This window comes from Dromiciops gliroides, chromosome 3 (genome assembly GCF_019393635.1).
Source record: "Dromiciops gliroides isolate mDroGli1 chromosome 3, mDroGli1.pri, whole genome shotgun sequence".
Classification (NCBI taxonomy): Eukaryota; Metazoa; Chordata; class Mammalia; order Microbiotheria; family Microbiotheriidae; genus Dromiciops; species Dromiciops gliroides.
In genome coordinates, this window is record NC_057863.1 from 438,891,627 (window position 1) to 438,918,892 (window position 27,266).

Sequence of the window (27,266 nt, forward strand, 5' to 3'; positions counted from 1 at the left end):
ACTAAAATAGTCATCAATACAGGCAACACAAACAAATGACATAAATGGAGATCTAATAATGACATCCTGAATGATGAGTGGGTCAAAGAAAAAATCAGAGATACAATTACCAACTGTATGAAAGAGAATAAGAGTGATACCAAAATTTTTGATATGCAACAACAGCAGTCCTCAAAGGAAAACAAGTAATATCTCTAGTAAGGAACAAGGGATATTTAACTTGGAAACTGATAGTTGTCTTTAGATATTTAGAGAGTTGTCTTGTGGAGGAGGAATTAAATTTATTTTATTTGTCTCTAGTCAGGAAAGGAAAAACAAAGGATAGGAACTGCAGAGAAAAAATTTTAGTTCAATGTAAGGAAATTACTTAGAATTACCTAAAATAGAATGATCTACCTCTAGAGAAATGAACTCTTCCAGCAGAGGGTGACTGTCTACTTTTAGAATACACAGACGTACACATATATGTATATGTGTACATACATACATGTGAATGTGTTCATACATATGTATATGCATTTGTACATATATAACACACATGTGCATGTGTATACATGTATGTGTGTCTGTGTGTACAAATATATACATATGGGACTTCATGATGTCTAAGGTTCCTTTCATTTCAAGTAGTCTATGTTTGGAAAATTGCATTAGAAATTATTGAGTCCTTCTGCAGGCTCTCATATTACAAGAATCTGAAATTATGTTTTATATGGTATTGCCCTCCACCAATGCAGATCACAACCATAGAGTGATGGACTTGGACTCAGGAAGACTTTTTTTTTTTTTTTTTAGTAAGGCAATTGGGGTTAAGTGACTTGCTCAGGGTCACACAGCTAGTAAGTGTTAAGTGTGTGAGGCCGGATTTGAACTCCTGAATCCAGGGCCGGTGCTCTATCCACTGCGCCATCTAGCTGCCCCTCAGGAAGACTTTTAAGTTAAAATATTACTGCCTCAGACACTTTCTGTGTGTGACCCTGGGCAAGTCATTTAATCTCTCTCAGCCTCAATTTCCTCATCTTTAAAATGAGGATAATATTAACCCTACCTGCAGGGTTGTTCTGAAGATGAAATGAGATAATATTTGTCAAGCGTTTTACAAACTTTAAAATGCTATAGAAATGTTAGCTATTATTATTATTACTACTACAAAAAAGGTGGTAAACTTAGTGTCATAAATTTTAATCATATGAATAAAGGAAGAAATAGTTAATATATGTTCCTGGCTTTTACAATTTGTTTCAATATTTCAAATCTCAAAATGTCCATTTTGATTATATCTGAACAGGCACTTTGAAAGTAATTTCTTCTAAAATCTAATTCCCAAAGACTGAGAAACTACCTCGTATTACCTTGCATGGAGAAGGGGGTAGGAAGAAGGAAGGCGGACACTTGACATTGTCCTGAGCATAAGGCAAAGCAAGAGGGAGGAAATTTGAGCAGTTTATTTCCCTTCTTTACCTTTCTCTGACATCTAGGAGTGGTCTGTCTCCCCAAATTAAGTTCAATTATACAAACAATAATTAAGTCCTCACTATTTTCAAGTCACCATATCAGAGCTACAAAGGAAAAAAAATTGGAACAGTCCAGGGGTCTGCTGGAGCCAGACTGGCTTGGTAGGACCATTGTCAATCTGCAATTTAGGCTTGATTTATTGTTTTGCTGATTGTCCAGACTTAAGAAAGTGTTAATAATGCAGATTATAAGTATGTGTGCATGTTTCCCCCCTAGAGAGCCAGTTGTTAAACAGTTATCAGCAATGCCTTTCCACTACCCCCATTACTCTATAAACATAGCTTGAGCTCATAGGACTGCACTAAGTGTATCAGGGAATGAAGACATCACCTCACTGGAGGCCTGGAGGGTGTAGGCTGTAGGCATAACAACAGCAACAACAACAGTAATAATTATAACTGGCATTTACACCGCGTTTAATGTTTACTACATGTTCTGCACTTATCTCATTTGAACCTCAACTCTCCCTGGGACAGTCCCTCATAGAACATATACTCTTCCCAGAGATGTAGAGATTTCCTGGAAGTTCCTAGAAATTTCCTGGAAATCAGGAGCTTGAGAACCAGGAGGACAGATCAAAAGCAAGGAGTTATCCAGGAAAAGCTAGTGAAGTAGTTAAGGAACACACTTGTAAACTTCCGAAAAACAAGGGCTATATCTTATACATATTTTGTATCCACCAGATCACCCTCCACATTGTTTTCACACAGGATCCTTAATTTTGAGCTGAGAGAGATCTTAGAAGCAAGTCATCCCATCTTAGTTGTTGTTGTTGTTGAGTCATTTCAGTTGTGTCTGACTCCTGGTGACCTCATTTGGTATTTTCTTGGCAAAGGTAATAGGGTGGTTTTCCTCTTCCTTCTCTAGCTCATTTTATAGAAGAGGAAATCAGGGCAAACAGGGTCAAGTGACTTTCCCAGAGTCACACACCTAGGAAGTGTCTGAAGCCAGATTTGAACTCATGAAGACGAGTCTTCCTGACTTCAGGACCAGCGCTCTATCCACTGCACCACCTAACACTTGCTCCTCAACTATTTTTGAAGCAGAGGGTTATCATTAAGACCACCTAAAATTTCCAGTGAGCAAACTTGCATTCAAAATTGGTATTTTGTTTTATTTTAATTTTTCTAAAGCTTCCAAAGTTAAAAGGGGGAGGGCGGTGGTGGCTGGAGGTGGGGAGGAAAATAAATTTCCTGTGAGTTCCTGTGAGCATGATTGCATAATAGACCTTATTCTGATTCTGGGAGATGATGAGGCTGGGTTCTTCCCCAATGAATTCTCAAAAATTCCACTGCCCATAAGCCTTTGTAACTATTCATAGTTATTCCAAGATCTCTAAATTCCCAGGCCAGTGAAGAGAACAAGCTGCTTCTCTGCCCTCTGTGGGTCACATTGAGATCTCCCTACTAACAGACAGCCAGAAGAGCTGCCCCTTGCAGCTATTCTCAAATAACCTCTTTCTTGCTTCTTTGGAAGGTTACAGTTCTGTAGATTGTGCCCCTCTAGCAACTTGGCCTGCAGTTTAGCATAACATTGACCGCCTTGGGCCATTTGAGACCTACTTCTGTAAGATTTTATTCATTTGACATGTATTTTTCGAGCACCTACAACATCAGGGCATCATGCGGAAGCAAGATCTTGATTAAGACACAGTCTTTAGGGGCAGCTAGGTGTCGCAGTGGATAGAGCACCGGCCCTGGATTCAGGAGTACCTGAGTTCAAATCCAGCCTCAGACACTTAACACTTACTAGCTGTATGACCCTGGGCAAGTCACTTAACCCCAATTGCCTCACTTAAAAAAAACAACAAACAAACAAACAAAAAAAGACACAGTCTTTGACCTCAAAATACTTTGCAATCCTGTAGCTTCAGAAAGAAAAAATGATAGTAATAATAATTATTATTATTACATGTGTATGCCATTTTGAACATCATATATCACAGGTTTTAGAGCTAGAAGGAAGCTTAGAGATCATTGTCTGGCATCTTCCCTTTACACATGAGGAAACTGAGGCCGGGAGCCTTAAGTGACTTCCTTACCCAAGGTCATACAAGTAGTTAGTGGCACAACAACCCAGGAGAGCTGATAGTGCTAGTATCATTGGCTTCATTTTACAGGAAAGAATAAGGGGCCCAAAGAGATTAAACAACATATTCATGGCCACCTAGCTGGTCAAAAACAGAAGCCAGACCTCCTGACTCCATACTCCAGTACTTTTTAATCCAACAATACCAGGCATTAAGAAGGTGTTAAGTGAACTGACCTATGCAATGAGACTTTGCAAACATTAAAGCATCACATATCAATATTAATTAGGAAGATCATAAATGCTATAAGGAGTGGATAGAGCACCGGCCCTGGAGTCAGGATTACCTGAGTTCAAATCCGGCCTCAGACACTTAACACACACTTACTAGCTGTGTGACCCTAGGCAAGTCACTTAACTCCAATTGCCTCACTAAAAAACAAAAACAAAAAAACAACAAATAAATGATATAAGGAGAATGAATAATTGTTCAGAGCTTCAAGCATCACTTTGAGAAGGAAGGATCAGGGCAGGCTTCATGGAGGTGGTTGTTATTGTAGTTCAGCTGTGTCCGACTCTTTGTGACCCCATTTGAGATTTTCTTGGCAGAAATCCTGAAGTGGTTTGCCATTTCCTTCTCCAGCTCATTTACAGATGGAGAGACTTTGGCAAAGGAAGTCAAGTGACTTGCTATGGGTCACTCAGGCAATATCTGAGGCTAGATTTGAACTCAGGTCTTTCTGAGTATATTTGGAAGGTTTTAGCCATGTTTTCCTACCGTGTTGTTCTTTCAACAAATGCAATGGAAGGGGGAAAGGTAGTGTCAACTCAGAGCAAGAGCCTTGAAGGGAAAACAGGGAAAGGAAAAACACTGTCCTTGGGCACTTGTAGGTTGCTCTTTTTTCACTGAAGTTGGCAGGATGGGGAACCGAGGCTGCTATTGATGTTTATCCTGAGTTTGGGAGCCAAAACTCTGTATTAGAACTAAACCAGAAATATAACCGTCTTGCTTGGGACATGCCAGAAGCCTAGAACAAAGCCCAGAGGGCAGACTTGAGCCAGGGGATCATATCTGACTACAGATGATTTAGGATTATAAGTCTAGAGTTAGAAGAGACTGCAGAAGCTATCTACCCCAAACCCCTTATTTTGTGGTTGAGGAAACTGAGGCATGGAGGGATTAAGTAACTTGTCTGAGGGTTATATAGGCAGTAAGCATCAGAGGTTGAATTTGAACCCAGGTCTTCCTAGCATTGTCTCGTTCTTACATTTTTGTTGTTGTTCAGTCATTTTTCAGTTGTATGCAACTCTTCATGAGCCCATTTGGGGTTTTCTTAGCAAAGATTTTTGGAGTGTTTTTTGCCATTTCCTTCTCCAGATCACTTTGCAGATGAGGAAACTAAGGCAAACAGGGTTAAGTGACTTACCCAGGGTCACACAGCTAGCATCATTCAGTTCCTGAGTTCAGATCTGGCCTCAGACACTTTCTGACTGCAGGCCTGCTGCTCTATTCACTGTGCCACCCAGCTACCAACTCTTACCTTCTATTACCTTAATTTTAAGATCACCCAAGAGCCCTAGCTGACTGCCCAAGCTGAATAATTGGGGTTTCTTATTCAATAAATCAAATTTTAATTTAATTTAATCAATTCAGCAAACATTTTTAAGCACCAACTATATTTATGATTCTGTCATAAGTACAACAAGATAAAAAACAACACAGTTCACACCCACAGAGGGCTTACAGTCCAGTAAAGAAGGCAAGATGCAGAAACAAATAACATAGTACAAATTAGAATATAATAAATGCATATAAGAGATAAACCAGAGTAGCATGAGATATAATTCCTGCCCCAATATTTCAAAAAGACTGTAGCCATACTTCATTTCACTCCTTAGTCCCACCATCTTATGTTCCCAGCTTCTCCCATTGTATTTCCATTCATGGCCAGTGTACCCTTTCCTTTTTCCTCATTACAAGGGACAGGTCTCTGGGGAGGTGAAGGTGTACATTTCAAAAAGTAGGTGATATGAAAGCAAGAGATATATTAATGGAAATTAAAAAGTCAAATTGGTAGGGTAATCTTACTCAGCTAAATAAATTAGACCCTGGATTTGAGTCTGACTCTCACATTCATGTCACCGTGCCACTAATCACTGGTATAAATATAATCCAGGATAGACTAGGGATAAAAACTGGCTCAGAGATTTTATTGTTTTGGGCAAATTCCTGGGCAAGGAAATTCCTTCTATGAATGCAGGTCATCACATTTCTCTGCACTTAAATTCTTTACAAAGTTTGTATAGCACTAAACAGATAAGGGCCAGTATGGATTAGAGAAAGGACTGGAACCCAGGTCTTCTTAGCTTTGAAACCAGCTTCCTATTTATTGACTGTGCTACCATAGGAAAATTTGTTGTATCTCCATTTTCCCAGGTTAAAAACTACAGATGGGCCAGTCACAAGACTGTTCTGGGGATTCATTTGTTGGTTAAGCACAGTGCCAGGTACATTTTAGGCACTCAGTAAATGCTTATTGAACAAATGAATCAATCAATGAATGGAGCAAATCATCAAAAAGGAAAGAAAACCATTAATACCAAAGTGATGTGCATGTTCTTTTGTTGCGGCAATTCAATTTAAGTCTGTAAAGCAATGTTAAGAGTAGTCAGGGGGGTGGCTAGGTGGCACAGTGGATAAAGCACCGGCCCTGGATTCAGGAGTACCTGAGTTCAAATCTGGCCTCAGACACTTACTAGCTGTGTGACCCTGGGCAAGTCACTTAACCCCCATTGCCCCGCAAAAAAAAAAAAAAAAAGAGTAGTCAGAATGTTAAGTCATTTTCCTACTCATGAATCAATTTCATATCACTGGGCCAGGAAGTTCAAGATGAGAGTTCCTTTGAATTCTTTCCTTCCTCCTGCTCCATTTATCTACCCTAGTGGTAGATTGAATCCTTCCTGTTATCTGGTAAGAGTTTAAATAAACTTTGTTTCAAACCAGAATACTGACCTGAAAGGTTATTGGGGGGAAGGGAAATACATATATGTTGCTGGGCTCAGTGGTGCTGGGTAATAGAGTGATGGAATTCCTTCTGAATTTCTACTGGACAATTTTCTATTTATTTGTATTTCATAGGATTACTGATTTGGAGTTGAAAGAGACTTTTGTTATTTGTTGTTGTTCAGTCATTTTCAGTCATTTCTGACTCTTTGTGACCCCATTTGGGGTTTTCTTGGCAAAGATACTGGAATGGTTTGCCATTTCTTTATCCAGCTCATTTTACAGATGAGGAAACTGAAGCAAACAGGGTTAAGTGACTTGCCCAGGGTCACATAGCTAATGTCTTTGGGCTGATTTGAACTCAGGAAGATGAGGCTTCCTGACTCCAGGCCCAGCATTCTATCCACTGTGCCACCCAGCTGCCCAGAAAGGGACCTTATAGATCAAGTACAACTTTTTTATTTTATAGACGAGTAAACTGAGGCTCAGAGATTACAAATACCTTGCCCAGTACCACTCAGCTAACAGGTATCTGGTATGGGGTTTGAACTCAAATTTTCTAGATTCCAAGCCTACAGCTCTAGACACTGCACCATTATGTGTTTCTTATTTATTTTCTTTATACAGGCACTGCAAAGTCTTAGCTCAGCTTTAAGTTTTGTTAAGGGCTAAAATTCTAGCTAGTCTGTCTAAAATATTCAATGAGTGGTCGCCAATAAATTATAAGCTTTAGCAAGAGTTAGACTTTTAAGCGTTTATTAAGTAAGGAGAATAAGAATTTGGTAAAGAGAGAAAGGCCTAGATTCCTATCTATTAAAGGGAGAGCACATTTCTAGCTCCGCTCTCCACCAGAGTCCAAAGGAAAGCCAGAGAGACAGAGCGCTAGTCTCTTCCTTCTTCCTCCCACTACCCAACGTCACTTCCTGATGCCAAAGAAAAGACTCCTGGTCTTGCCCTCAAAGACCTTCACTTCATGGGTGGAACTCTTCTACAGTAAGTCTCCAGCAGGTGGCGTCATTCCAATCGTTACAGTTTATAAAGCTTAAAATCAAACTAAAATTTTTGAGGCACCTTTATTTATTCTGTACATAATTAAATACATCTTTTTTGTCTCCTCCATGTCAGCTCCTTGAGGGGAATGGACTATTCATTTTTTTTCTTTGTATCTCTATCACCTAGGACAGTAAGGGCAGCTGGGTGGCACAGTGAATAGAGCACTGGGCTTCGAGTCAGGGAGACCTGAATTCAAATCCAGCCTCAGACACTTACTAGCTGTGTGATCCTGGGAAAGTCACTTAACTGTTTGTTTCAGTGTCCTCATCTGTAAAACGAGCTAGAAAAGATGACAAACCACTCCAATATCTTTGCCATGAAAACCCCAAAGGGGGCCATGAAGAGTTGAAATGACTAAACAACAACATAAGTATATGCAGTCCTTCTGTGTATACTTATATATATCCTCATGGTCTTTCCTATTAGGCAGGTTCTTTATGAGGAGAGATGGTATCCTTTAAACCTAGCACATAGTAGGCACCTCATAAATAACTAGCATATAGTAGGTAATTCATAAATGTTGGTTGATAGGCTATGATGCCACATTAATTTTCAGCATTAATAAAAAGGGAAAGGGGGCAGCTAGGTGGCACAGTGGATAAAGCACAGGCCCTGGATTCAGGAGCCTGCTTCAAATCTGGCCTCAGACACTTGACACTTACTAGCTGTGTAACCCTGGGCAGGTCACTTAACCCTCATTGCCCCCACACACAAAAATAAAAATAAATAAAAAGGGAAAAGTGAAGGGCCACTTGCCCCTCTCCTGTTGCCAACGGCTAGAATGAATGAGCATGCATCCTGTAGAAAAGAATGGGATCCTGTAAAAAATGGACAACCCTAGACAATGAAATTTTATTTTCTAGCTTAATTGGTGAGTGACTGAAGATAATCTCTGGACTGAAATATGGGCTGCTCTGGGGTTGGAATGACTGCTTCGAGGGGGGGGGGGGATATTTGATGTCAGTTGGCCAGCTCACTGGGATTCATGGGCAGACAGGTTTGCTTCTATCTTTAAACAAGGTCAGGGACCTAGAACCAATCCCTGTGGTGCTCCTACTGTCTGCGGGACATGGACACATGCCAAAATAAGATCCTCCCCTACTCCTGCTTCACCAATGATTAAGACATTAGAGGAACTTAAGGTTGTGGTGAAATAAGACCTCGCATTTTTTTCTTTCTCTGCCCCAAACTGTCAGTCTAAATACAGAGACGTAAATTTCATATTTGGAATCAGCAAGATAATTGCTGCTTATATTATTGAGCTGTAATTCTGTCTCGACTCTCAAACTTTGGGGATTTCTTCGATGGCCAGGGTACCCCTCTGGTGCCCTCACAGGGGAGAGACAGATAAAGCACAGAAAGCCTCTAGCTCACTAGGTAAAGAAACCCTCTGTGCTGAACGTTTGGGAAGACACAGGTGAAAGTTACACAAGATGAGCAAGAATGGATGGCATGTCATCAGCATCTTTGGAAGGAACTCCTGAATCAATGGGATCACAGATCCCTTTGGTATGGAAATATTTAAGTGTATTACAGCATTAATCTGTATATTCAGTAACATACAGCCTTCAAGACTTCTCAATAGTGTGCCTCTCAGTTGAAATAAATCTACAGTTGCTCAAGACAGTGCGATTCTATCTCTGCAGGCCATAAAATTAATGGAGCGGCTTCCAACATCAATACTATCTGCAGTGGGAACAGCTAGGTGGCACACTGGATAAAGCACCAGCCCTGGATTCAGGAGGACCTGCGTTCCAATCTGGCCTCAGACACTTGACACTAGCTGTGTGACCCTGGGCAAGTCACTGCTTTTCCCACCTGGACTTCAGCATTATCTCCAGAAATTCATCTTCCTGCAAGAAGACACCAGCTCTGAAACCCTTACCTTCTTAGTAGTCCCTCCCCCAAAAGCCCCTCCTTCTCTCTGATTGGAGAAAAGAGAGGGTGGACATAGCAGAACTCCTCCCAGATCCATCATTCAGGGAAAGGGCGTAGGGAGGACTCTCCATCATTTCCAATCCAGCTGCAGGACTTCATCATGCCCCCACCTCTCACATTCTTCTCCCTTTTCTACTTCTTTTTATGTTTTGTTTCCCTAATAGACAGTGAGCTTCTTTAGGGTAGGGACTGTCTTTTGCCTTCCTTTGTATCCCTAGCACTTATCTTAGTGCCTGGCATATAGTAGGTGTTTAATAAATGTTTCTTAATTGACTGTCTTAACCTCTGTTTGCCTAAGTTTCCTCATATGTGAAATGGGGATAGCGATAGCACCTACCTCCCAGAGAGGAGAGTCAAATGGGGTATTTGCTTAGCACAGTACCCAGCACGTAGTAAAAGCTAATTCCACCCCCTCCTCCTATCATTATCATCATCATTATTATCATTATCATTATTATTAAATAAAGAAATCTTGACAACAGGATCATCACAATATAGGGAATAGGTACTCCCAGGTATCTGCCAATCAGTTTAAACAAGATAACTCTGAGTCAAGCTTGACCGGTGACATTGACTCTCAGCAGTCAGGTGAAAAGATGCTGAGTACCTGTGCTCAATGAATACTTAAGAGAAGAGACCATCCCCAATCCATGCGAATGGAGCCCAGGGACTGTCATAACTATTCACATGGCCTAGCATTAGGCAATCTTGAATATTTGAGTGACATAAATGGCCTGGGGCTGAATCATGTTTGAGAGATCAATGGCAAGATGCCTCCGGATGAATCCTGGAGGAAATGTAGCCTTCCTCATAAATGGCTGGGAATGTATCGGTAATTGACGACAATATCTTCCATGGGACTTTCCTGTGAAATCTGTCACCAGCGTTACAAGAGCTCCTATGCATCCTATAGATTATAAGGGTCTACAAATTAATAACCCTAGCAACTTTGTTTCTGTAGTAAATTCAAAGCACCTGCTCATTATTGTTGGGAGTAGAGCAATAATCTCTAAGAAAGGAACTGGCTTATACTACGAGGTATCTGCATCTTCAGCACCAATAATCGTTCAAGTATAAGAAATTCATAGAATGTTGAATGAATGAATGAAAGGATGAAAGAAAAAAGCGCTTGTTAAGCATTGTGCTAAGTGCTGGGGGTATGGTCAGGAAAATCAAGACAGCTCATGTCCTCACAGAGTCTATATTAAAATTGGGGAGGTATTAAAATAAATAATGATTGAATATATAATATTCAAATGAAAATATATTAACATAGAATTAAAGTATGATAATAAATACAATAAAAACTAAATTAAATGCAATATAAATGAAATACAACAAAAGAGGTAGGACAAAGGGAAAAGCCATAATAATAATAATAATAAGCCCTAATGATTCAGGGTAGGCTCAAGATAGAAAAGGCTAGAGGTCCCTTTGGGCCAGCTAGGTGGTGCAGTGGTTAGAGTGCCAGACCTGAAGTAAGGAAGACTCCTCTTTGAGTTCAAATCCAGCCTTAAACACTAGCTGTATGACCCTGCACAAGTCACTTCACCCTGTTTGCCTCAATTCCTCATCTGTAAAATGAGCTGGAGAAGGAATTGACAAACCACTCCAGTGTCTTTGCCAAGAAAATCCCCAGTGAAATGACTGAACAGCAACAACAGAGGTCATCAGATGTTCTCTGAAAGTTTAGGTGAAGAGCTGGGTCGTTTGTCAGGATCTAGACATTTCACCAATTTGCTTGAGTGCTGGAAATGTTCCTTTTGCTCAAAGGAGAACCAATAACAAAGACTGAGCACTAATTAAACAAGACAGCTTTGAGCTAGTTCCATTTATTCCATGGGCTTCACAAACTGTGTTGATACTTTGTGGAAATACAAGGACGCCAGTGAAAAGACAGGGAAGCAGTCCCCAAATCTAGAGGCTGTTCTAATCCTCCCTGTCCTTGCAGGGGAATTGTCTTTGCAAACCTTAGCCTTAACAAACATTACCAATAGCCCATCATCATTTACGTTACTACAGATACTCAATCAGTTCATTCTTTTTTTTTTTTTTTTTTGCAGGGCAATGAGGGTTAAGTGACTTGCTCACGGTCACACAGCTAGTAAGTGTCAAGTGTCTGAGACCAGATTTGAACTCAGTTCTTCCTGAATCCAGGGCCAGTACTTTATCCACTGCACCACCTAGCTGCACCTCCAATCAGTTAATTCTTGCAGAGAGTCTTTGAGGATTAGTTCAGTTCCATTCAGCAAGCGTTGATTGAAGAGCTACCATGGAGTAGCTTTTAGAAAGTGAGAGGCAAAAATGAAACAACCCCTGCTCTCAAGGGGTTTATATTCTCCTAGGGGAAAATAATATGCATCTAGCAGATTAGTCAAATCAAAGTAATATGCATAATGGTCAAGGATTTGGATTTGGAGTAAAAAAAGATCTTATAAAAATGGGGATTGGACTCGTTGGCCTCTAAGGCCTCTTCCAGATCAAAATCTATCATCTTTTCATCCTAAATACAAAGTAATTTTGGTGGAGTGGGTGAGGGGAGCACAAAAAACCTGGGAGTATCATGAAGAGCCTCATACACAAGAAAGGACTTCAGATGAGCCTTCAAGGGAGCAGGAGAAGTAAGGAGGAAGAGCATTCTAGGCATTCAGGGTGGCCTTGCAGAACCACAAAAGCAAGAGAGAGAACCTGGGTTCAAATTCTTGCTCTGTATTTCTATCCCATGCACCTTGGGCAAGTCATTCCAATTCTCTTGGCCTTCATTTCTCATATTCTGAGGGGGGTTGGACTAACTATGCTGTAGGATCCCCTTCCAGGTCTCCTGCAATGTTTTCTACAATGTTTTCTAAATCCATATCTTTAAGACATAATAATCATAAACCACTACTTCTCACCCCTGATGCTTCACCATACTCTGTCAGAGTCATGTGAAGTCACAGGAAGTTCATGGCACTAAGGCATCAAATATTTGTCATACAAGTACCCTGTTGACCACAGAACAAAATGACAAAGAAGCCCTTCTATTATCATGGCCTCAGTAAATTCCATAGCTATTTCCGTGGATGGACCTTTCCAATGCCTCTTGAAGGACCCTTTTCTGGGGAAGTGTCTGCAGGCATCATTAGGTCACCACATCCGTAGCACTGGAAACTGCAGCTTGGTGCTTATTTATGATCCTGCGAGGTCATTCTCAAATGCCAGCCCGTGGAGCCTTCTGCCCCTGCAGATTCGTAGGTTGGAAGTTCTGATGTTCAAAGGCCCTCCCTAATCTACCCTTTTAGAAAGCTTACTGAGATCAACTGTATAGAAACTGTGCCATTTAACTTGCTTCTCTATTGAGACGGGAGGCCAACAGTGAGTTTTCCAAAGGAATTAAAGCCATTTGCAAGCCATAAACATGAGTTTATCTGCCCATACAAGATGCTTCATGTGGAGAAATTACATTGTCCAAGAGGATTCTTGTTGTGTTATCTTGGCCACTCAGTGTGCAAGGGTATCTGGGAACTGTAGGCATGAGAGTGTTGGCTGCATTCAATGGCTGTTGGCCTGGAATGGAGTCTAATATTGTACAAACTATAAAGGAGAATGGTCCTCGCTAGGCCAGATGCTGCATTCTACCAAAGGCAACTATTTTTCCATGGGAAGTAACTGAGAAGGTGGGGTCAAGAACCCATGCCAGTTTTGTGGGACCTTTTTAGTAAAAGAACTTTTTGATTGAGGTGGTTTCCTCAAAATGACTCCAAATTAGTACCACTCTAAACCTCGGTTGCCACGATTATGGTTCTGCAGCATCCATTTACAACACAGTTTGCCAAACATTATTGTTTCTGCTGATGCATACGTTTTTACTAGGTGGAGCAGTATATGGAGTGAGTAAAAAAGAGCTGAGTTCAAATCCTGCCTTAGACATTGACTAGTCATATTACCCTGGCCAAGTCTCTATACCATTTGGGTTATTTGTGTGATATAAAAAAATGCTTCCATTCCAGTGGAAAATGCAGTTTGAATTTTTTTCTGTTTCTTCATTTGTAAAATGAAGATAATAATAGCACCCAGCTCACAGAAATGTCATGAGGTTCCCATGATATAACATATCAAAAGCTTTTTCCAAATCATAAAACATTATATAATACTAGCTAGTATTGTTATTGACCTCGGCTTATTTTCATGTAAGGAATAGGACAAGAACCTTATCTAAGCTGTTGCCATTGTACTGTCTCTTCCTTCAAGCAAATAACCAGTGTGAGATTTAAAATTGGATATTAGATCATAAATCTCCCCTACTTAACCCTTCCCTTAATTTATCTCCCAGACTAGTAAATGGAAGAAGCTTCTGGTTTTCTAGATAGAGCCTTTATTGTATATAAGGTGTTGTTGATTAGAAGGATAGGAAAATAGAAATACAGTACAAATCGTCTTAAATCTAGGCTTAGTCTATATTCCTTATAAAAACTCACCAAACTGAAAAAAGCCACCTTTGGAGTGCAGGAGACCGTCTGTGCCGCGCCGCCAGGAGTCCCGCCAAGCCCGCAAAAAAGGCTACTCTCGTTCTCTCCACCCCGGAAGTCAAAAAACCCGGCAGGCAGTCTGACATGCGCAGCAGGCGGACTGTACCCGGCAGGCAGTCTGACATGCGCAGCAGGCGGACTGTTCATCTCCTCCCCAAAAGGGTGGTCCTTGAAAAACTGGCGTCTTTCAGTTATCCTAACCGACTGTTAAAAACTTTCATATTTTACCACACCAGACTGAAACAGTGGTACAGATGACTAAAATTATCCTGAAGTGGCCTTTTGGTTTCTCATTACTTTGTGTGGGATAAATTTTACTCTTTGTTGAAGTATGAATGAGGTGACCCCTCAAGATTTCCTATCATCTTCATCCAGATTTAATGGAAAACTTATGATCAATCAATTGATTGATTGAAAAATTTGTGAGACAAACAAAAATATTATTGAATGCATTTTATTCATGCCTGCTCTTTGTTTTTCTTTACTGTGAGAGTAAGACATTGCTAGAAACTGTGGGGTTGGACTCAGGTGTTCCGACAGTGGGATTATGGAGTCTGTCCCATGCAAAATCTAGAGTTAGATGGTCTTGGTGACATTGCCATATGGTCCAATTTCAGTGAGATAGTACACTGGAATGGTAATCAAGAACAAAAGCAAATCCTGCTTTAGATACTCCCTAGCCGTGTGACCCTGGGCAAGTCACTTATTTTTAGCCTCAGTTTCCTTATTTGTAAAATAGAAATAATAAAAGCAACTACCTATTATTTAAATGACCAAATAAGATAACATGTATGAAGTCCTTTACAAACCTTATAGTTGTTGTTTGGTCATTTTTCAGTCATGTCCAACTCTTTGTGACCTCATTTGAGATTTTCTTGACAAAGATACTGTAGTATCTTTCTCCAACTCATTTTGCTGCTGTTGTTGTTGTTGAGGAGGAGGAGAAGGAGTCATTTCAGTCATATCTGACTCTATGTGACCCCATTGGGGATTTTCTTGACCAAGATATTGGAGTGGTTTTCCATTTCCTTCTCCAGTTCATTTTACAGATGAGAAAACTGAGGCAAACAGGGTTAAGTGACATGCCCAGGGACACACAGCTGGTAAGTGTCTGACCATCAGAAGATGAGTCTCTGATTACAAGCCCAGTGACTCTATCCATTGCACCACCAAGATGCCCCATAGTGCTATATTGATACCATCATCATCTCTGGGATGCCTTGATCACAACAGAACTACTAGAAACATTGCCACTAGAAAGTCATTGGTCTTTTAGCTTCCTAAGGACTCACTCACCCCACAGAGCTCCCAACCACCCCGTGTAGTACAGTGTTGGGATCTCTGTCCCATGATACAGAGGCAGCCTGGCAAATAGACCAAGATTGCTGGTTAGAAGATTGTCAGCTGGGGCGGCTAGGTGGCGCAGTGGATAAAGCACCGGCCCTGGAGTCAGGAGTACCTGAGTTCAAATCCAGCCTCAGACACTTAACACTTACTAGCTATGTGACCCTGGGCAAGTCACTTAACCCCAATTGCCTCACTAAAAACAACAACAACAATAACAACAACAAAAAAAAAAACAAAAAGAAGACTGTCAGCTAAATGAGGAGCAATGACTTGGAGATGCTTATCAGGAGTCACGAGGTGCAATATAAGGAGATTATTTGGGGGGTATTTAATGTTTTATTTTTTTTTATAATGGTGATGATTATAGAGTAGTCTATAGTTTAAAAGAAATTAAGCCATGTAGAAGGCCTACCCTTACCTGTTGCTGATGTTTAAAAAGCAAATATGTATTTTTAATCACTCAGTGTCACTACAGATTCTTGGTAACATAGTCTGAGTAAAAAAACAAAACAAAACATTCGAATTGCATTTTCCATTGGAATGGAAGCCTTTTTGTGTCACACAAATAACCCAAGGGGTATAGAGATATGAAATTGTGATATACCTAAATGTAAATTGTCCATTTATGTCTTTTATTTACTTAAAATAGTCATGACAGGTTGGAAGCAGATCAAATAATTAAAATAAATAATTAAATAAGAATGAAAATCTGAAAAACCAAACATAAAACAGTTTGATCACCTGGAATGGATTAAGAATTCCTTCATGCCTTGATTAGACTAAAATGTATAACTGGAGAGCTGCAGGGTGGAATACCAAACTCCACCCCACCCCCCAAAGCCTTTCTTTATAGAGGGCAGAAATTGTATTTCCAGCTCACTCTACTTTGCTCCTGCAGCTCTTCTTGGTTTAAACTCCATGGAACAAGATGCCCTTTGGTTTCTCTTCCCCAGCCCCCATTTTTTCAGCTTCCTTCTGTATGTTGTCTTCCCCCATGAGATTCTAAGCTACTTGAGGGCAGGGACTGTCTTTCTCTTTCTTATTTGTATTCCCAGTCCTAAGCACAGTGCCTGACACATACTAGACATTAAAAAATGTTTATTGAATTGAACTGAATTGAACTGAATTGAATTGAATTGAATTGGCTTAGACCACCTATAGAACACAAACTCTGAACTGTATTATTTGTGCTATGAAAACTGGACTTGATTCATTCAAGCAGAAAGATTTTTATATTCTTCAAGTACCATATAGATTAGAATCAAAATTCATTATCGTCATAAACTTGTTTCCAAATTATAGGCTTTTTCAACATTATTGCTGTATGACGTTGACCTTTTCCTGTCTTGTGGCGTTGTGCTAGGGTAGGATCTTTTCCTTTCTCATTCCCTAAATTTAATTTCCCCCAAACAAGGAATTATTTTCCTTGTCACTGTGCTGGGTGATTAGAAACATACCCGTTGTTTCAAAAGGCAAAAACAAACAAAAAATGATCTGAGGAATAAGGGTATCTAAATTTAAGCATATTATTACAAAAGTATATTCAAATGACTTCTTTTACCCCATTATTTGAAAATTAATAGTTGTACAAAGAACAAATATTGTTATTCTGAATCATTTCAAGTATCATGTACATACATGTACCGTTAAATTGTACTGATTCAGTTTTACTCATAACAGGATTAAAAATCAAGTTGTTGGGGCAGCTAGGTGGCGCAGTGGATAGAGCACCGGCCCTGGAATCAGGAGTACCTGAGTTCAAATCCGGCCTCAGACACTTAACACTTACTAGCTGTGTGACCTTGGGCAAGTCACTTAACCCCAATTGCCTCACTAAAAAATTAAAAAAAAAATCAAGTTGTTTTCCAATTCATTAGTACTGTTACAAACATATGGGGGGGGGGCAGCGAGGTGGTACAGTGGATAGAGCACCAGCCCTGGATTCAGGAGAACCTGAGTTCAAATCTAACCTCAGACACTTAAAAAACTAGCTGTGTGACCCTGGGCAAGTCACTTAACCCCAATTGTCTCACAAAAAACCCAAAACAAACAAACAAAAAAAAACATATGGGGGACGGGTAGCTAGGTGGTGCAGTGGATAAAGCATGGACTCTGGATTCAGGAGGACCTGAGTCCAAATGTGACCTCAGACACTTGACACTTACTAGCCATGTGACCCTGGGCAAGTCACTTAACCCTCATTGCCCCACAAAACAAAACAAAACAAAAAACCATATAGGAGAATTTTTTTAAGTAGTCAGATAGGAAATAATTTGAAGAGGGGGCTTCAGTGGAATTGAAAGTCATAGCACCTTAATACATGTGTTCAGTGTCACTACATGTAATTGAGCTGGATTTAATTCCTAGACCCAATGTTTCACTCTCTCAATAAGGAGCAACCTAACATCCTACAGATATAAAGCACAAGTCCACAGACTTCACAAAGATTATCCTAAAAGATTCCCCTTATTGTCTAGTTGGGCTAAAAAGTTTGATAATTGAGAGATAAAAAATGTTTGACTCTATTTTAATTTTTTTTTTAGTTGGGGTTGGGGGATGTACAAACCTCCAATTTCACTGGTATCAGTAACTTACTTGCGAGGAAACTCCTACTCCCAAAACAGATCATCAAGCATCCTACAATTTATGGGGGGGTGGGTACTGAAAGGTTTAGATTTAGACCCAGGGCAAAACTACTTTGGTGAGTTCTGAAGGAAAGAAATGATGTTTCCATCCAGTTTCCTTAATTGCATAACAGACATGTTCCTAAATGTACTTAGATCTATCTGATAGTCAAAAACTTCTCTGTTCTTCACCTAATTGCTTCATAAACTTGTCTCTTTAATAGAGTTGTGTTGCAGTATACACATACATACATTATATATGAATTACTGAACAAAGAGAGAGAGGGAGATTAGCCTCTTTCCTGAATAGTTCATTCTTTTAAAATGCCAACTATATGTTTCAATCTCACCTTGCTTTTAAATGGTAAGAGATGCCATTTTGTAATGATGCATGACTCACTCATTGCTCATTATCTTCCTACTGGTATTTTTTCCCCTTGAGCCAGCAAGAAAATCTGGGAGGAGGGAGAGGGAGGGGGAGGGGGGAGAGAAGGGGAGAAACAGGGGAGAGAGAGGGGAAGGGGGAGGGGGAGACAGAGGAAGAGAGAGAGAAGAGAGGGAGGGAGAAAAGATAGGAGGAGGAGGGAGGAGGGGAGGAGAAAGAAGGAGAGAGGAGAGGGAGAGAGAGAAGAGGGGAGAAGGGGAGAAAGGGGAGGAGAGAGAAGAGGGGGAGAATAAGGAGGAGAGAGGAGAGGAGAAAGGGAGGAGAGAGGAAAGGGGGGAGAGAAGAGGGAAAAGGGGAGGAGAAAGAGAAGAGAGGGAAAAAGAGAAAGGAGGGGGAGGAGAAAGAAGGGGAGAGGAGAGGGAGAGAGAGGAGGACAGAAGAAGGGGAGAAAGGGAGGAGAGAGAGAAGGAGAGAGGAGAGGGAAAGAGAAGGGAAAAGTAGAGAAGGGAAGAAAGGGGAGGAGGGAGAGAGAGGAGAGGGAGGGAGGGAGGGAGAGGGGGGGGGGGAGAGAGAGAGAGAGAGAGAGAGAGAGAGAGAGAATTGAGGAATACCGTCCTTAACTACTATGCAGGGCTTTCATTGGTTATCTACTTTCTTAATGTGACCAGTCTAATCCAGCCTTGCCTGTTAAAGCCCTCCCCTCCCCCAGCCTCCCTTTGCTAGAGTGAGGTTAGCAGGGTGTCTGTTGCTAGAAACTGATTACATTCAGTATGTGGGCATCTTTCATTCAAAATGGACATCACTATAGTTGAATAGGCAGGAAAGCTTTTAGAAGTGCATAATTTGTCTGAATCCCATGGTTTCTAAAAGAGGTTCGGCGAGAGATGTTTGGATTTTTGTATGTTAGCATCGACTCTTTCTCAGTTCAGATCCTTAAGTTTCCCAGAGCTTAAATAGAGAGCCCTTTAAAAAAAAACACAGCAGAAGCCAGAAGAATTTGTCTAGTTAAAGTCGACCTCTTTTTAAGAAGTGCTTCATCATCCTTCTCCACCTCTTCGTGATGTTTCTCTGCAGCTCTCTGTAGGTTAGGGGTCTGGGTTGCTAGCAGAATGCTCATTTTTATGAGCTGAGTACAGTTCATCGACAGACATAGATCAATATAGGTCTTTCTTTCCTGTGCATTCCAAAATGCCATCCAAAGAATCTTGGTCAGGGAGGAAAACGAATAGACCTGCAGTTCACAAATCAAAACGAGAGAACCGCCAGCAAGATGTGTTGATAGCAGCCCTGGGAATGAAACTGGGCTCTCAAAAGTCATCTGTGACAATTTGGCAACCTCTTAAACTCTTTGCTTATTCGCAGTTGACATCCCTCGTTAGAAGAGCAACTCTGAAAGAAAATGAGCAGATTCCGAAATATGAAAAGGTTCATAATTTCAAGGTAAGAACGTCTTCATTTTTTTAACCCCTTCTTAAAAAAGAAAAAGTGTGTTATTGGCATAGAGATTCAAGTGTCAAAGGGATAGCTGCTTCTGTCACTTAAAAACAAGGTTAATCATGAAAATATTTTTGCTGTTTATGAGAATAAGATGCTTTTAGACTTATTTGATGCCTGAAAGGGATAAAAAGTTGTTTAAGAGAAATCTAAGCCCATTTTCTGTAATACCTCTTTGGGAATTTCATCTAATCAATGCATATTTACTAAGTGTCCCCACTGAAATAAAGAAAACTGACACTTCATTATGATGCCAGATTAATTTTTATTTGTGATGCAAATATGGCAGAAGACCTTTGTTGATCCTTGATTAGAGGATTAGATCTTAGCTCAGTTCAGTTCTGCTAAATAGCCTTGGATGTGAGAAGCATGTGCTCTTGCATCTGGATTGAGCAGATGGTCCGCATTTCCCTTCCTTTCTGGCTTTTCTCCTGTGTTAATGAATTGACCATGATGAAAGGAGTAGGGCTTACCCTGGGACTATTGAAACTCTGACACTAACAGCTACTCTTCATTTTTTGCATAATTCTCTTACACTTTTATGTAGCTTTTAATTATTGTTTAATGTGTTTTATCAACTGTACTTCAGGCATTATTTTTCCATCAAGATGATGTGTGGGTGGGTTGATGCAAATTGTATGTCAATGCAGCATGTATTGATAACATGATGCCTGCCCTGTAAAGTCTTGGGAGCCTCTTTCAAAAACATTCAGCTAATGTGTAGCAGCTGATCTGTGCATGGCACACAGACCCAGGGCCATTTCCTAGTGATGTGCACTGGCTTTTTCAAGAGTGACATCCCAGAAGTCACGCAACTTTGCTCCAAGTGCTTGCAGCACTCATCCTTTTAGCTCAAACAAGACATCTTTTAGCCTTTTAATATGGAAAGAGGGAGAAACCAGATCACAGAAGTGTAAGATGGAAGGTGGTATTTTCATCTTCCAAACTTACTTTCCAACAGATATCTTAAAACTTAGATTTCTTTTATTGTGATGTCAGATAAAAATTCCAAAGCAGTGTGCTGTAGTCATGGTCAAAGATTGCTTTGCATGGAATCAGGATTATTTTCTGATAAAGGATGTGATCATTAAGTAGGCTTTCCAAATGTATGGAATGAATTGCATTCACATCAAATATCTGATAAAGATATGATATGCAAGATATACTTGAGTTCATTCCTAATAGGTAAAGACAAGTATATGGAAGGTGGCAGCACTCTTAATATTTGAAAGCTACCATTCATTCACAGCTCAGTCTCAGTTAATACACACGTCCCTCTGAGTTGGCAGAGTATAAACCTCTTGCTTGAAAAGAAGCAGGAGGAGGTCAGTGAACTTGATACCTGATTCAAAAATGCAGGAAGGATGCTTTTGCATCCAAGGTACAATCTTTTCACATAAATCTAATCATCTCGAGCCTGCTTGCTCTGCCTCAGTTTCCTTGTGCAAGAAATAGGGTTAACGGAACAAGCTGATTCTATAAGCCCTTTATTAGCAAAGTAACCCTCCAACCCGACTATAAAATCTGCTATAGATAGGAAGTTGTGCAAACACTTCACCCAAAAATTGTCATCTGATTTACAAGGGCTAAGTTAGTTATTCCTTCACTGCAGTGAAATGGTTAAGCTTTTGAAGCATGTTCTCAAAGGTACACACACTAATCTGCTATGCAGTAAAAGAATGGCCTATCAAGGATGCCATTTTGGTATTGAAGCTTATTTATTATATACTTTCTATTGGTTTTGATTAAATACTCCAGAGTATGTCTGGTTGGGAATTTGCTGGCTTTTATTTTGCCATCATCTGAAATAGCATATCCTCTAGGTATTTTGGTTGGCTCTTCCAGGTATTCCTAAATTTTAACTTAAAACCTGACACTAATGGGCAAATGCTGTAAAGCCAGAAAGTGCTGACTCTGGAGGGAGCTGGGCCTCCTATCCTGAAACTAAGACTTGTCTTGGAGATAGTTTTTTTTTTCCTTTAAAGAAACAAAACTATAAAGGGGATAAGGTTTCTTCCTCCCCTGAAGTTGATAAATTAAAAACAGCTTGGACAGATTTAATCTCTGTGGACCCTTCCAATTCTAAATTCTATAATCCTGTGATTCTGGGTTTTTTTAAAAGATATTTATATTCAGGGGGAAAAAAGCTATGTCAGAGAATGAATTTTTGAGAGCCACTAACAAGGTTGACAGTGTTGGACTTTTATTCCCTTCCATTAAATTTGTATTTTGGCATTTAAAACATATTCCTTAACTAGCTTTAAAACAAAATTTTAAGGGGAAAAAAATCTATACTAAAGCTCTCCAAAGATCCCATGATCAAATTCAGGCTCTAAAAGCAGCAGCAAAACTCTCCCACATGCATGCTCACTGCCAAAGGCCCTGTTTCACATATGGATGGATTGTTGTAAAAAAAAAAAAAAAAAAAAACCCCCCCCCCCCCACACACACACACACCACCACCACCAAAAAAAAAACCCTGACCAATTTCTTGTGGGTATTCACCCCAGTGGTCTGGCCATTGACTCTTTTCCCTTTAGGAATGTGTCCTGCCTACCCAAAGGCCCTTGCAGCTTCATTTCAATGTGGTATTTTTCTTAGCTTCCTGTACTTCCCTCTTATGTAATATTGCTGTGTGGTGTTGAACAGCTGCCAAGCTTCTTTTCAGGGGCAGAAGCCAAGGAGAGCTTACATCCTTGGTGCAATCACTCACTCAGGTGAAAACCAACATGCTAATTATTTAAAAATCAGCTGTGCTTAGCTCCCCAAATTCTGTTTGGATGGGAGGGAAAGTTTTACATTTCATTTCATGTGTAAACAGAGATAAAGAGGCAGGCCAAGATAGCACAGTGCCTTGAACATAATAGGCACTCAATAAATGTTGATAGATTGATTGAAATCTAGGCAATATAAATATTTGTTAAAAAGATAGAAATAGCACTGAAGGTGAAGCCAAGAGACTTGCATTCCAGTCTGGGCTCTGCTACTTAGCAGTTATGTCACCTTGGGTAAGTCATTGTTCTTCTGAGGATCAGTCTCTTCATCCATAAAATGAGTATGACAGTATGAGCATCCTTTACCTGAAAGTGTGGTTACAAAGAAACTTTGCAAATTGTAAAACACTATATAAACGTAAGCCATTATTGTTTATCAGCCTGGTGATTGTTGGAGGGAGTATCCATGTTCTTAGATGTGTCTGAGTATTTGCTTTTTTAATAGTTATCATAAAAATATAATATTCAAAAGGTCTATTTAATCCTTTTGGACTCAGTTAAGTTTCTTTTTAAATTATTACCTTTGGGGCAGCTAGGTGGCACAGTGGATAGAGCACCGGCCCTGGAGTCAGGAGTACCTGGGTTCAAATCCGGCCTCAGACACTTAACACTTACTAGCTGTGTGACCCTGGGCAAGTCACTTAACCCCAATTGCCTCACTTTAAAAAAAAACAACAACAACAACAAATTATTACCTTAAATTTATTATTCCTTATCATGAATTACCAAAAATCCTTTAATCAGGGCCAAGTTGGCATGATGTAGTAGACAGAATGCTCAATTTAGAGTTGGAGGAAGCTGATTTCAAATTCCTGTCTGCCCCTTATTTTCTGTGTGACCTTCAACAAATCACTGAACCTCTCTGGACCTGTTCCTTCATCTATAAAATGAGGAGGTCAAACCAGATGCTTTCTAAGGTCTTGCCATTGCAAGATTTATGATCCTAAGTCCTTGAGAGAGGCTTGGAAAAGTCTTTTTATAAGAAGGAAGAGGAGCCAAATTGAACCTTCAATTAGTTTAGTTGTAAAACTATATCTGCATGTCTCCATTTCGGGATGAAATTGTTGGCACTGATTTATTTTGGAAAGGAAAGTGGAAGGAGAAATATCAAGATGTCAATTAAGTAAAGAAGAGTTTATTAAGTGCCTACTATGTGCCAGATACTGTCCGAAAGACTGGATACTGAATTAGAGATGTTCATAAACTACTTGAGAACCCTGGCATGACTTTTTGTGGTGGTAAAAAGTTGGTAGGGGGCAGCTAGGTGGCACAGTGGATAAGGCACTGGCTCTGGATTCAGGAGGACCTGAGTTCAAATCCAGATTCGGACACTTGACTCTTTTTAGCTGTGTGACCCTGGGCAAGTCACTTAACCTTCACTGCCCTGCAAAAAAAAAAAAAATTGGAAACTGAGGAGATTCCCATCTTGGTAAATGACTGAACAAATGGTGACATATGAATGTGATGGAATACTCTTATGTTATAAGGAATGATGAAGGGGATGATTTCAGAGAAACCTGGGAACACATGTATAAACTCATACAGAGTGAAGTAAGCAGAACCAGGAGAACAATTTATACAGTAATAGTAATTTTATAATCAAATCTGAAAGACTTAGTAACTCTAATCAATACAATGACCTACCACAGTTCCAAAGAACTCACCATGAAGCTTGCTATCCACCCCCAGGTAGGGAATTGATAACTCAGAATACAGATTGAGGCATATTTTTTAATCTTCCTTTTTATTGCTTTTTTTTCTTGGAACATGGCTAATATGGACATTTGTTTTGTATGTCCATACTTATTGGTATGGGCAGCAGCTAAGTGGCACAGGGGGCCTGGAGTCAGGAAGACTCATCTCCCATCACTTGCATGGATAGTTTAGCTGAGAATGTCTTTTCCCAGACACCAGTTCTTCCCGCCCCAGGGCAATGAGGGTTAAGTGACTTGCCCACAGTCACACAGCTAGTAAGTGTCAAGTGTCTGAGGTCGGATTTGAACACAGGTCCTCCTGAATCCAGGGCCAGTGCTCTATCCACTGCACCACCTAGCTGCCCCCTGACACCATTTCTTTATTCCAATTTATTTGATTTTTGCTTTAGCTCCTGAATGTTCATAATATAATTATAATTATAACAAGCAAGGAAACTACTCGAGTTTCTAATAAAAACAAGTTTAGGCCTCACTTTGTGTACTTTAATTATTACAACTTCTAAATAATCCTTGAAGCATCCGGCTGCTTGGCGATAAGTGCAGATGAGTAAAGCAATTGACAACACGATTGAAGGATGAATCCTCTTGAATATTCATTCAACTTAAAATTCAAAGCTATTAGGTATTATACCAATAGACATAATGATCCTAAGCAACTCCATATCTGATCTTTAATATGAATTGTTACAGTGAAGATAACAGTATGGCAAGTATGAAACTGAGAATATTTTAGAAAATACCTGCTATATAATGGACTGGATGGTAGAACGTGAGGTCCTTGAAGGCAGGTTCTCTTTTGTTTTAAATCTCTTTCTCTAACACCTAGCCTTATGCTTTGAACAGAGCTGGCATTTAAATAAAAGTTTATTGTTGAAAATAAAATACAATAGAATATACTGGCCTAGAGCCATAAAAACCGATCGATAAATCCAGACCAAGAAAAGACTCTGCTATTAGATAAAAGTAATCCATTTCCTTATCTGCCACCTTGACAGGGCTTTTTTTTGTGGGGCAGTGAGCGTTAAGTGACTTGCCCAGGGTCACACAGCTAGTAAGTGTCAAGTGTCTGAGGTCAGATTTGAACTCAGGTCCTTCTGAATCCAGGTATGGTGCTTTATCCACTGTACCACCTAGCTGCCCCCTAGATCATGAATTCTTAACCTTTTTTATATCATGGACCTCTCAAGCCATCTGGCAAAGCCAATGGACCACTTCTCAGAATAATGTTTTTGCATCAAAGAAAACACATAGAATTACAAAGGAAACCAATTATATTGGAATATAGTTATAAAAATATTTTATAAAACAAGTTTGCAGGGGGCAGCTAGGTGGCACAGTGCATAAAGCACCAGCCCTGGATTCAAGAGGACCTGAGTTTAAATCTGACCTCAGGCACCTGACACTTACTAGCTGTGTAGTCCTGGGCAAGTCACTTAACCCTCATTGCCCCGGAGGAAGAAGAAGAAGAAGAAGAAGGAGAAGGAGGAGGAGGAGGAGGAGGAGGAGGAGGAGGAGGAGGAGGAGGAGGAGGAGGAGGAGGAGGAGGAGGAGGAGGAGGAGAAGAAGAAGAAGAAGAAGAAGAAGAAGAAGAAGAAGAAGAAGAAGACATAACTAAAAACAATTTGAAACAAAGCAAAGGTGGCACCATAAATTGAATTCTAGACCTGTAGTCAAGAGGCCCATGCTTCAGATCTGACCTCAGGGGGGCAGCTAGATGGTGCAGTGGTAAAGCACCGGCCCTGGATTCAGGAGTACCTGAGTTCAAATCCGGCCTCAGACACTTAATACTTACTAGCTGTGTGACCCTGGGCAAGTCACTTAACCCTCATTGCCCTGCAAAAAACAAACAAAACAAAACCAAAAAAACCAGATCTGACCTCAGTCTCTTACTAGTTATATGACTCTGGGAAAGTCACTGCACAGCTGTCTGCCTCAATTTCTTCAACTGTAAAACGGGAATAATAATAATAATAATAATAATGATATTATCTACTTCCCAAGGTTGTTATGAAGATCAAATGCAATATTTGTAAAATACTTGCAAGCTTTAGTGTTAAAAATGCTATTATTATCACTATTAGTTACAAAAGCATCATTTTAAAAGATACATAATATTTTATTTATTCAAATACAGATTTTTGAGGCCCCTTGTAATAATGTCAGCTCCTTCCCTCTATTCCCTGTAAAGGGTCTACAGGGTGCAGGTTAGCAACCACGGCTTTGGAGCACTAGGTCATTGTTATTGTTTAGTTGTGTCCTACTCATTGTGACCCCATGGACAATACTATCCATAGAGTTTTCTTGACAAGGAGACTGGAGTAGCTTGTCATTTCCTTCTCCAATGGATTAAGGCAAACAGAGGCTGAGTGACTTGGCCAGGGTCTCACAGTGAGTGAGTATTTGAGGCTGGATTTGAACTCAGGTCTTCCTGACTTCAGGCCAGCTCTCTATCCACTGAGCCACCTACTGCCTCATTGGTCATTAGGGCCCACCTATACTCTTTTTTTTTTTGATGGGGCAATGAGGGTTAAGTGACTTGCCCAAGGTCACACAGCTAGTAAGAATCAAGTGTCTGAGACTGGATTTGAACTCAGATCCTCCTGAATCCTGAGCTGGTACTTTATCCACTGTGCCATCTACCTGTTCCCACCTATACTCTTACAATGAATTTATACCAGATTCATTTTTTGAGGGCAGGTGATGCCCAGAACTATGATTTTATCAATGTAGGAAACTTCTCCCACCCCTGTAGATAAAATCAACTCCTCTGCAGTTTGTAGCCTTACAGACTTTCCCCAGAGCACTGAGTAATTGTGACTTTCCTGTGGTCACACAGGTAGTATGTATCAGATACTGCAAAGCCTGAACCCAGATCTTCCTG

The 27,266-nt window shown here is 40.2% G+C and overlaps 1 protein-coding gene across 1 annotated transcript in view; it reads left to right on the forward strand.

The window, feature by feature from the left end:
- The window catches only part of CHN1 (chimerin 1), a 297,373-nt gene that overhangs the window by 218,567 nt on the left and 51,540 nt on the right, over nt 1–27,266 (forward strand). Inside the window, exon 7 of the mRNA XM_043994209.1 lies at nt 19,765–19,842. Within this exon, the coding sequence (XP_043850144.1) occupies nt 19,765–19,842 (78 nt within the window). The remainder of the gene's footprint in view (nt 1–19,764; nt 19,843–27,266) is intronic.